Here is a 12080-nt window from a genome sequence, read left to right on the forward strand (position 1 = left end):
AATGAAAAGAATGAGGTAAATCATAACACAAGTGCTCTGCCAGTGTGGCAAAAATTGTGAAGGTGAGGTGGGGATGGGTGACGTGATGGGGACCCTGATCAGCGTTAGCAAACCCCACCAAAGAGGGGGTGAGTTTATTTCTCATATGGAGCAAACCATACTGCCTGCAGAAAAAACATGGCAGGAGACCGCATGAAATCCTTGCGAATTACTTTGCAAACCTGAGTTAGCAAGAAACGAAAAGATAGTTTTAGTTCAAATCATCGTTGGCAGCCGGACATCCCTTCCGAGTAAGCAGATGGACGGCTCGTCTACCAGCAGGATGGTCGTCCTGCCAAGTTGAGATGCTCGACTCTGCCGAAATGCTTGGGCTGGCTGTCTTCTGTCCGACCACAAGCTGCTGACCAGTGTCTGTGGTCTGTAGCTGTGGGTTTGCTTAATGAAATCTAAGGCCATCTGGAAGCCTGCTGAAACGACCTGATGTACCGTCAAGTCTTGGTGCTTCTGAGTGTGCCGTGAAAAAAGGCTCTCTCTGGCAAGCAAGGAATCCGGTGTGTCTAGAAGCCCTCCTACTTGGCTATGAACAGTTAGCCTTTTTTTCTTTTGTTTTTTGTAATAACTACATATACCCACACCAGAAGTGTGGCAGAAGCCAGTTTCAGCCCCTGCAGACTGCAGATGTGCCACGGGGTTAGTGCTCGCTCTGCTTAGCACCTGCTCCCGCTCTAGACTTAATCCATGGTTTTAGCAGGTGAGTTTCTTTGTCACAGTCGCTGCTAAAGTGTGGCAGGAGACGCGGGGTGAAGCCCACAGTGCCTGGCCACTCTGCCGCGTAGGTGGAGAGCCAGGTCATTTCCACCCCCGGCCTTTGCACACGCTGCTGCTTTCCTGTCATGAGCCCTTTCTCTGTCCTAACCCTTACCTTCTCTTTTGTTAGGAAGAGGGGTTAATAATAGAAAAAAGATAATTGCCTGCAGCTCACATTTTAATTCCAGACAATAATAATTATTTTCAAAGTGAAGGGTGCAAAGAAATTGGGCTTCTGTCATGTTTTCTCATCACCTTTCTGTGCTACAAAGTTTTTTTTGTTTTTTTCCAGGGAGCATTGTTTAAATGTGAGCATGCGTAGAACACTGAAAGGGTTGGAATACACTTTGCCAAGAGACCCTCCCTCCCTTTTTGGTACTATAAAGAAACATCGGTGATATTTTCTCAAATAAACCTGAAAAATCTATCACAAATTAATGTCACAATTTTTTTTTTTTTTTTTTTTTTTTTTTTGCAGGGGGTAGGTAATTAGGTTTATTTATTTATTTGGTTTTTTGATGGAGGTACTGGGGATTGAACCCAGGACCTGGCGCATGCTAAGCACACGCTCTACCACTTGAGCTATACCCTCCCCCCATACAAATTGCTAACTCCAAAGGGAAGTTTTGACAACAGTGCCTTGGCTGACAATGGTTTTGGATCTCTCTCAGTTTGTTTTGCATCTCCTCAGACCAGTGGTTTCACTTTTTATAGTGGACTGGATTTTAAAAAACATCCAAACATTACCTAATGCCAATTTAGGAAATAAACAAAGACACTGACGGTCCTTTATGTTACTCAAAATCTGCCTCAGGGAGCAATTCCAAAGAAGTGTAACAGAGTAAACTGTTGTTAATCTAATATTAATTAATAAAACTGCTGTTACTCTTAATTAAAGAGTGAAAAATGATTGTTACTCTTTATTAAGTAATTCAGAGGTTGCTTTCCTCTTATCAGAAAAATTGTGACTGTGCTGAATAGGTTGTGAGTTTATGTAACTTTCTCTCTCCCTCTGTTTTTGAATTAGCAGGTTTGTCATAGAGATGTGCCCTCTGAGTTTGAGATCAACACCTCTGAATGTATTCTGTAGGTCAGTAAGCTCCTCAGTTGGTCTGGGTTCTCCCCCCACCCCCGCCCCGCGTGGGTCACTCGCTCAGCCTTCACCTGCTACGCCCAGTGCCAGATGCTGGATTTTCCAAAACAAGGGGGAAGGTGTAGCTCAAGTGGTAGAGCGCATGCTTAGCGTGCATGAGGTCCTGGGTTCAGTCCCCAGTATCCGCCTCTAAAAATAAATAAACCTAATTACCACCAAAATAAAATTATTAAATAATACAAAGCAGTGTTGGACTTACACGGACTGGGCTGAGTTGAAGACACAAAAATAATTGCAGCGGTCTCTCCTGAAATAAAACAAAATCCCAACACGTGGGATGCTAGTCTCCACTCGCTGTTTAGGCAGTTGACCAGGGTACCGACTTGACAGTCTCCAGCTGTAAAAGTGCTTGTTGAGGGCGAGTGGCCACGTGGCTTCCCTCGGATTTTGAGGTCACCTCGTTTGTCATGTGAATCGGGCTTGAGCCAAGAGACAGGGCGTCTCCAGGCAGCCGAGGGCCGGATGGCACCTCTCCACGAGGATGGCGACGGCTTAAGATGCTGTTGTGAGCACAGACAGTGCTCTGAGCCAATTAAGCCAGAAAAGACACGTCTCAGAGAGGGATGAGGGAGCGGAGGAGGAAAGAGGGAACGAGGGGCAGGATTCAGAACCGACACTTGAGGATTGTATATAGAAACGCTGGGGTTTTAGATTAGCTTTGTAAGTATTGACAGTGTCCTCAATCTAACACACCTGCTCAAAGCTAATAATGAATTACGATTCTTAAATCTTTTCAGTTTGGAAAAGCCTTGGACCCAGGTCTTTTTTTTTTTTTTAATGCTTATGAGTGTCAACGATAGTTCATAATACAAACGTATACAGCCAGACACAGATGGATGGGCTCCCGTTTGCTAATAGCACAAAACCTGTGCGAGATGCGTGAGGTTTTTTAACTTGAATTTTTTCTCAGCAAGCTCCGAGGTAACACTTCTAGGGTAACTGCTGTGCTGTCTTGGCAAAAGATTGGTGTATTGCCATAGAACAAGGAAAGCCAAATGCTGAGAGTGTCAAGGGTTTTATGTTTGAAAGAAGAGGAAAGAGATTAGATAATGTGAAGGTCCCGGGTCCCTGGGAAGCGGGTGTGGCTTTGTCTCTCATGGCCGGTGGGTCTTGCTTTCACTTACTTAACATAGGTTTGTGGGCACCGTCCTTACCATTGTTGTCAAACATTTAAATGTTTTAACAAGGCGGATGCATCACTAACTCTTGCCTTTTCGACTTTCTGGGGGAAACATGACGTGGCCTGTTTAGCACAACAGGGCGCTGTAGGCGTGGAAGGCAGGGCTGGCCTCGGCCAGGTAACCGGCCAGGTAACCAGCAAGGTGGGAGGTTTCCAGAGGGTGTGAGACGTTAAAGGCCAACCAGACAGAGTAACGAAAGAGGTGAGTCAGCGATTTAGAAGTCTCTACCTGATGTCGGATTCTTGTGTCGAAATAAGTCAGGGAGGCACGGTCACGCCCCGGGCCTTGTGGAGATGGGGGTACATGGGGAAGGAACCGGGGCAGAAGCGGGCCAGGCGTAAAACGCTCAAGGGCGTTTCAGGGCCTGTGAAGCGGTCGGTTCTGTACTTACCCGACGTAGGTTTTGTTTGTGAAGGTGCTCGGGGCAAGTGCCACCACGCGGCGGTCCACGCGTCGACCGTTTGCCTCTGCTGTTCACCCTTTGTTTGATGGTCTTGCAGAATGTGAACCAAGAGGCAGGGCCGATGGGGCGGGGCAAGATGAACACGGGGTCTGGGCGTGTGGACAGACGTGGGGGGGCCCGAGCCAGGCACTTGACGCTCGGCCACAACAAAAGGCAGGGCCCCCCCCCTCCTGAGTAGCACCCGGGAGAGGGGCGCTGAGATCCCTCCGGGCAGAGGCCCTAGCTAAGCCGGGGGGGGGGGTGGCAGGCACCCTGCGGAACCGCGTGGGTCATGAGTGTCCCTCCCCTCCCCATCTGACACGGACTCCACATCCAGGCCCCCGCCTCAGCTCTACCAGGGACCAGCCAGCCTGCAGGTGTGACCAGTTGGAGCATGCAGAGGGCTCCCTGCGGCCATCGGCTCTGGTCTTCTGGAGTGCTCCCCTCCTGCCAGTCGAAGCTGCTCTTCTTTCTAAAATCCCTCTTGGCTGTGCCAGCAGCCGCTCTGACCTTCCTCCAGGATCCAACGGGAAAAAATAAACTCAAAGAAGTGTTCTAAATAAAGGTGGCATGGTTCACGGTGAAATGTACAACCAGGCACTGGTGAAGTCCTGGCTGGAATGTGTGCTTCCCTGAGATAAGGGACAGAGAGCAGGACACTTTTAGACTGAGTTTTATTCATCTCTTGAATATTTAACCGGCACCAGGTGTTCAAGTGCTGTGCTGGGAGCTAGGATGGCAAGTCAGATTAGTGACAGAGATTTAGCGGGCAGGGGTGGAAGGACCAAGTCCATCTGGGGTGACAGGGCGGTGTCAGAGGTGTGACTGAAGGAGCCAGGGAGGGGCCCCATCATTCCCGGGAGGAGAGGGGTATTAAGAAGGCTTACTGGGCAAGATGACATTTACCAAGCTCTGAGGAGCAAGGAGCAGGTGGAGACATTTCCAGGCAGATGATGTAGCACAAGTGTGTGTCTGAAGGTTTGAAATAGTGCAAAGGATTTGGGAAACACAAGATATCCTGTGTGGCAAGAGACGAGGCTGGAGAGAGGCAGATGGCTGGGCCTGTGTGCTCGCCCCAGGAGTGTTTCCTTGAAAGCCTGGTTTGGGGGAGGGGGTGGCGCTATGCAAGGGTTTCCAGCAAGGGAGTAACTCAGCTCACTCAGCACCAGCAGGGAGCGCGGGGCTGATCAGGGCAGCCTGGATGCAGAAGGCCTGGCACCCCTGTGGGGGATGGAGGGATGGGAGTGGGAGCAGGGAAAATGGTACTGAGGGGCAGGGTGAGGGAGAGGCCTGGGTCTGGGGTGGACAACCACTTCCCTCCATGGGGGAGACGGGAGACCCCAGAGAGGGCCAGATCTGAGGGGAAAATGAGTTTATTTGTGGACACGTGGAGGGAAGGATGCCTTTTTTTTTTTTTTAAATGAACACACTGATTTTCATTAATTTATTTTTTTGGGGGGAGGTAATTAGATTTATTTATTTATTTATTATTATGTTTAGTGGAGGTACTGGGGATTGAACCTAGGACCTCGTGTGCGCTAAGCATGCGCTCTGCCAATGAGCTATCCCCGCCCCCCAGCTTTTGGAAGATCTAAATGGGGCTGTAGCTGAATGTACGGGTTCAGGGGAGACATGTTAGCAGGAGAGGAAGGTTTGGGAGTCATCCGTGTGCAGGTGATGGTTGAAGCTGCCGCCGTGAAGGGCACGAGGCGTGCAGAGTATCACTGGGGAAGGGGACGCAGAGGGAGATTCTGAGAAGGCTTAGTGGGAGGGTTTGTCAGTAGCGCTGAATGAACTGCAGAAAAGGCTGAGCGAGAGAGTGGCTGCCGGGTCATCACGGAAGACATCCCGGAGAATTGACCTCATGGGCTAAAGCTTTCAGATTAATGGATGGAGTTGTTGTCTTGGACGGGACTGTCCAGGCAGGACTTTGGGGAGCACCGTCGTGAAGGACTGGAGAAAAGAGACTTGAGAGAGTGACTGAGAAGGAGCAGGGAGAGAAACAGGCGCATCGGGAGAGCTCGCCTGGGAACCAGAGTCCGGGAAGCACGTCCAGGAAGGCTGGGCGGAACAGTCAGTAAACGTGGGCTGGGAAGTTTCCGTTGGACTTGGCACCCGGCAGGTCATCTGTAACGGCGGAAGCGATGCCAGAGCGGCTGACAGCACACGGCGCTGCTTGTTCTGTGCTTTTCCCTGGACTCTTTGCAAGGTCAGAGGAACGCTGGAAAAACACCATTTCTGGGAGGAAACAGCAGCGATCAGAGTTTCCTGCCGGACCTGCCAGGTCTAAGGGCTGTGAGCGATCAAGCTGGGATGTATGTCTTGGACAGCTGACTATGATACAACTAATGGGGAATTTCATAGCTCTGGTCATAATGTGTGTGTGTCTGATCAGTGTCTAGCATGGGAACGAGCCGTCCAGGCGGACCCGGAAGACAGAAGGTGGGGGACCAGTCACCAGTATTCTGCGGCTGGGACCAGAGTGCGCTCTGGGCAGTTTACGCCTGGTAATTCCACATTAAGTGTTGAGGACCACAGACGATGCTCCCTCCTTCTAAAACCCTTCAGTAATTGCACTGACCCATTGTGTTTCCAAGTTTATTTCATCTTGGGATTTTTTTTTTTTTAATTATAAAAGCAGCGTATGGTTCACTGTAAAAAGTCAATGGAGGCAAATAAAGTTTAGGTCATCAACCTGCCCTTCCCACTTCCAGACTCTCCCCACCCTGGTGAGGTTGCCAGTGTTGGGTGTCACACCACACTGGGCTTCTTCTGAAGGTACCTCCCTTCCCCACTGCTTCCCGAGATCATGGAGGGCACAGACTTGCCTTCCTTACCTTTTTCTCCTCACCTTCTGCCATGTAGCTGGACATAAGCCGCCAGGGTCTGTTAATTATTAGCTACATGAATGATCAGAGAAATGAACGAGTGAATGAATGGGACGATTTCTCAGGCTTTGCCCTTGGGGCCGTTGGCTTCTGTTTAAACTTCAGCGAGAAACCGATACAAGAGGAGAGCCCCCGTTTTGGTCACTGACTCGTACGAGTGCTGTGGATGGCGCTGTGTCATGGGGTGCAAGGTCTGCAGCCCCTTTTTCAAGCCTAGAGGGGCAGACTGAATTACGTGAATTAAAATTAATTCAGAAAGCGGGAGATGACTGGCAGGAGAACCAGTCAGAGATGAGCGGCTCAGCACTGCCGTGGCATTAGGTGTGATCTGATCTTCATAATGCATTTTCAGCTCTTAGAAAGAAGCACACAGGAACTTCTACATTGAGTTCACACAGCCTAGAAGCGTTTACTGTGCTGCTCTGCACGTCAGGCACTGGGGTTAAGTCATCATAGGTAGAGCTGAAGGAAGAATCCTGTCCAAGAGACACAAGCTATAGTCGGTCCCAGAGGCCTTCCAACCACGGGGGCTAAACCGTATTTGTAGGTGTAAAAGGGAGGATGGAGAAAAATGGCCAAGTTCAGCAAATTAGAATGTCCTGCTGATCATCAGACCACAGATAAAGGGGATTTCAGGTACCACGAGAACAGGAATTCTTTCCAGTTGGAGATTGAGACTGGATTCCGGTCTTCCCTCCTTCCCTGGGGGTGGCGCTTCTCCAGGTGGGCTCTGGGACCGCCTGCCTCAGAATCCTTGTTAAAATCGCGTATTTCCCACTTTCCCCAAGGACTCCACAATTAGGATTCCCAGAGCACGATCCCCGGAGTCTGCATTTTAATCTCCAGGGAAAGCTCACGTAAGTTAAATTGGAGCCGGGAGTCACTCATTTAAGAATCTAACAGAGCCTACACAGTCCCTGAGGGGGCTGAGGTCCTGAACAGTATTTAGGCCAGAAGGGGGTCCTTACAGTCTGAGCTTCAGCCGTGGGCTAAATCCACAGCTTAAGTACAGAAAACGGGTTTTACCCAGCCTGAAATTCACGTGTCTGTCTTAATAACCCAGATATTACAGGTAGAGGGGTGTAAGAATTGGTTTTATTTTAAAAATGGGAAGGAGGTAGTTAGATTAGATTCAAACGGTCCCCTTTCCATCCTTTTCCTGCCTCTTTCCCCCCATTCCTTTCCCATCTTCTACTCCACAACAAAACAGCTTTATTTGACCTCCGCCTGCTGTCCTGCCTGTCTGCCAGAGTCTGCGGAAGCCCTCAGACTGCTCTGTTTCCATCTCAGGGCAAAAATGGCTTCACCCTGGAGGTGCCCTGCGGGTGGGAGCCGTCGGTGATTGTTGGGTACCACACCAGCCACTCCAGCACTGCCGGGGCCTCGTCAGCGTCAGCGGTGGGTCCTGACCCGGCCGCGTCTCAGATTCACCTGAGGTCGTGTTTTTCCTTTTTTTAAAGCTGACCTCACCCCAGGCCGCCTTCCTGGAATCTCAGGGGATGATGGCCCCAGCTGATTGTGATACACATTCAGGGCTGAGAACCAATTAGGTTAAATGCCTCAGTGTTTCTCATGGGTCTTAAGACCCTTTGTATCTGCATCTCTGGGGCATCGGATTAAAATGCAGACTGCTCCTCCAGACCCGAGACCCCGTGAATCAGTTGCTGGGAGGAGCCCCAGCCTTTCCATCATGTAAGCACTGCAAGCCTTTCTTCCGTTGGGTGAAACTTGGGAACCCCCAGTCTTTGGGCTACTCGGTGCTTTTCTCCGCCTTGGATTAGGGATGTGCACTGGGAAGAGCTGTCAGGAGCTGTTGAGAATCAGTGCTCTGGCAAGTTTATCCAGGCTGAGAGGCCTCTCCTTGTGCTCGTGCAGATCTGTGTTGTCCCCTCGACCCCAGCCCAGGCCCCTGGCCGCTCCTCTGCTCTGTGTTACCCGCAGTGTGGTTTTAGGAGTCCGAGTGACTCATCCCAGCCCACGGTCGAGCCTGTCAGTTGGAAAACACCATGCGTGGTGTGGGGGTGAGAGGGTGTCCACCCCAGCAGACGATCAGACCCACAGAATTCACGGAAGGGACGCGCCTGACCCCAGGTGCTAATTTGCACTCCAGGGGAGGGGAAGGGTCCGTGGCCTCAGAAGATGGAGAGGCCTTGAGGGAGAGTGGAAGCCTTCATTTCCAGATTGAAGCATTCAATCCCTGAGAATTCCATTTCCCTAGAGAATTTTGGTGCATAAAGACCAGTAGTGTTTTCGTGTGTATTAAATGGGACACTGAAGTAGCTGGTAAGTACAAAGATTGTATTTTTAGTTTTTGGCATTTAGTTGCTGTCATCTTGAGGTTTAAGTAGCCATTATGCAGAATCATATATATTTTATTTTGGGAGGTGGGCAAGTAAGACGAGTGTCACACTGTCCATGTCCCCCCCACCCCCAGCTTCTCATTCTGTATGAAACCTAACACTTACCCTCCTGTTATTCCTTACTTTTTGGTGAAAAAAAATTTTTTCCCTCCAAAACAGGAGATCTTGTATCTCAAGACACATTTGTGTTTATTTGGTCAGCTCTGCTGGGGAGGAAAAGCTGAGGCATGGAGGTTATTTCTGTCATTGTGGCTGGAATTAGGTGAAAACCCTCTGGGCCAAGAAGGTTTCTTTCCCGGCACAAGTTACCAAGACTCAAAATACAACTTTGACAAAGGGCCCCTGTCCCACCTCCCTCCCCGCAACACCCAGAGGCCACGCCAACCTTTCCGGCCTCACAGCCTCTCCCCGTCTCCCCTGCAGACACTGGAAAGGCTGCCCGGGCAGGACTCATGGCTTTGTCTACAAGGCTGCTGCCTCCTGGGCACGTCCGTGGGGGTTGGAATAATATAATAAACGGGATGGCGCCTTTGGAAAACAATCTCCCTTTAGCATTATTATTTTTTTCCTTGCTCACCCAGGGTAACAGCCGAGGCAGCAAATGCAGACACGGATCATGCGTTCAGACTTAGTCTTCTTGGACAATCCTGGGTAGTTTTAAGCAGGCTGGAGTCAGACAGCTAGCCTTCAGCCAGTCCTTTTGGCACTCGAAGCCTTGCTGGGGCCGAGTGGTTGAATGGGTCTGTGAAGCCGGAAGATGCCCCGAGCGGGCCTGCGGTCAGGGCAGTCAGGGCCTCACCGCGGTCTGGGAGCATCTCTCCTGATGCGCTCCTGCAGTTCACGGCTGGTTGTTTAGTCCCCATCGTGTTTGGATCCTGCCTTTGAGTGGGCCTGGATTCGTGGTGTTTGTGCGTGGTGGGAGCCTGCCTTCCCCGCCAGTGCGGCCCTCCCGTCTCATCCTCCCTCCCTCCCGCACGCAGCATCACCTCAGAGATGCCAGGTCTGGTTTTTCACGGAGGATGTTGATGTTGGGGGTTTTGTCCTTTGCCTCTCAGCCTGCCCCTCCCTCATCTGCACCTGCTGCTCCTGCACCCCTCCCGCCCCTCCCCATGGACAGGGCTCTGATGTCCCCACATTTGGCCTCCCTGCGCCCCCTCCCGGCTGCCTTCTGAGCAAAGACGGGCGTGGGCTTCCCTGCGCCCTTCATTCCCCTCTGTCTGCCCCTTGGCCCACTCCGCAGACGTTCCAGACAGAAAGATCAAACCCAAACACGGTAACATGACCTTTCCCCTTGACCTTGGTTTCCTCCTCAAGCCGCAAACTCCTCTTCTTCCCGCCGGGTGGCCAAGCTTTCGGAAGGCACACTCCCCACCCAGGCTCGCCGGCGTTCGGAATTACCAGGGTGGTAGGGTTTATTTTGGATGGGATTGTGACACGGGATGGCTCACTCTTTGTTTTGATGAGACAAACTCACTGTCATTTAGTAAAAAGCCAGGAGATTTCAGTCCCCAGTCGGGCTGTAATCGATGGACAGAGCACAGCAGCCCTTTTACATAAATACGTTTGGCTTCACGATCAGAAAATCGTGTTCTCCCCCTTCCTCTCTTGTCTCCATCTTTGTCTCGGACTAGAATCGGGCAGGTGCTGCCTCCACCCCCCACCCCCCATCCACACGAACCGGTGGGAACGTCGCTTCTCCACCTTTGTGGTTTGATGCTCTGCGAACCACCCTGTTGGCGACCTCTGGACAGCGACAGCAGATTCCTGGGGCCCAGCCTACATCTCGCTTACCTGTTGGCTGCCACGTCCTCCCACCCTCTTGGTGACCCCTCTGCCCCCTTGACCTCTCAGCTCTGTCCCCAGAGTTCTACCCCGGCCCGCACATCATTAATTCTCTCCTGGGTCCTCCCTCCTCAGATGGCTCACCCACCCCCGTCTCTAGGTGAGACGACTGCCCAGGGTGTCTGGGAACTGCAGGCCTGTGTCTCCCCTCCTCTGGCTCCCCACGTACATTTCCTCTGGCCTCTCTTTCTCCTGCGTGTTTGGAGCCGATAGAATCTGCCTGTCTTCTCCCTCAGCCGTGAGGCAGACGGACCAGGATTTCAAAGCTCTGCTCTTAAACCTGGCCCTTCCCAGGCTTGAGTCTGTCCCCTGCCCTTCTCCCCACACCTGAGACTTCCCACTGGTGTCTAAGGGAGTGGTGACAGTCCCTGCCAGGTAGCTGATTTCAAAGGGGGCTTCTCTGAGCACCAGACAGTTGGGGAGCAATTTCAAATCTCCATCTAAAGTAGAAGGGTTGTGTGAAAAAACATCAAGTGTGTATGTGGCTGAAGGGAGGTGTGTGTGTGTCTGTCTGTCCAGGGTGACCAGCTGGAGCCAGGAGCCAGCGGCCTGGGCAGGTTGGCCCTGTACACATTTACCACCCAGAGGGGCTCCAGCAGGGGGAGAGCTCAGTGTGGAGCAGCACTGTCCACCCGCTAGGCTCCTCCCTCCTCGTCGGAGGGCACCGTGTGGGATGGGAAGAGGACCAGGTTCTCTGTACTCGTGTCTCGCGCCTGCACCACCCTCAGTGTATTGATGTTAAACATGAAACATGCTCGATGTGGACGTGGTTAGTTTCTGTGAGAAAGGAAACCCAGGCGGGCTTACCCGCAGGCCACGTCTGCTACGTCTTCTCTTTGTAGAACAGAAGTAGTTGTTTGATGAACCAAGAATGGGGAGGTTGTTCACCTTGCACGAGTCTCGAGCTGGCTTACTGACTGTGGCTGCAGAGGTCGGGGAGGTTAGAGCCTGGTGCCCGTGTGCCCCTGGGGTGGCTGGGGGCCCCGGCCCTGGGTCTCCTTGAGGCCAGTTCCAGTCCCCGTGGGGCTGTTGTTGCCACGGCCCCATTGGCGGGTGCCATCTTACTTTTGGTTTGTCTCTGATCTGGTTTAACATCAGCCATGTGGTGATGAGGCTCTGCCCTCGGATTCTTGACTGTTCATGCAGCTACACGTATCTCTGCCTAAGATGGGATGCTGATAACAAGACACATCGAGAAGGAAAAATACCACATGATGTCACTTATATGTAGAATCTAAAAAAAAAAAAAAAAAAAAAAGACAAATGAACTTATTTACAAAACAGAAACAGACTCACAGACAGAAAACAAACTTACGGTTACCTGGGGTGGGGGTAGGGGGTGGGAAGGGATAAAGTGAGACTTTTGAGATTTTCAGATACTAACTAATAAATATAAAATAGATAAAT

General features: G+C 51.3%; 1 protein-coding gene across 3 annotated transcripts in view; it reads left to right on the plus strand.

Moving 5' to 3' along the window:
• Positions 1–12080, plus strand: part of LRRC1 (leucine rich repeat containing 1) — a 101684-nt gene that overhangs the window by 53500 nt on the left and 36104 nt on the right. The window contains exon 1 of one of the 3 annotated variants that reach the window (XM_064476592.1): positions 1870–1897. The exons of the other annotated variants lie outside the window; for them this stretch is intronic. Within the exon in view, the coding sequence (XP_064332662.1) occupies positions 1885–1897 (13 nt within the window). The 5' untranslated portion in view covers positions 1870–1884. Of the gene's footprint in view, positions 1–1869; positions 1898–12080 lie in introns of those variants that run through there. 3 annotated transcript variants of the gene reach the window in all.

Source organism: Camelus dromedarius, chromosome 19, assembly GCF_036321535.1.
Source record: "Camelus dromedarius isolate mCamDro1 chromosome 19, mCamDro1.pat, whole genome shotgun sequence".
Lineage (NCBI taxonomy): Eukaryota > Metazoa > Chordata > Mammalia > Artiodactyla > Camelidae > Camelus > Camelus dromedarius.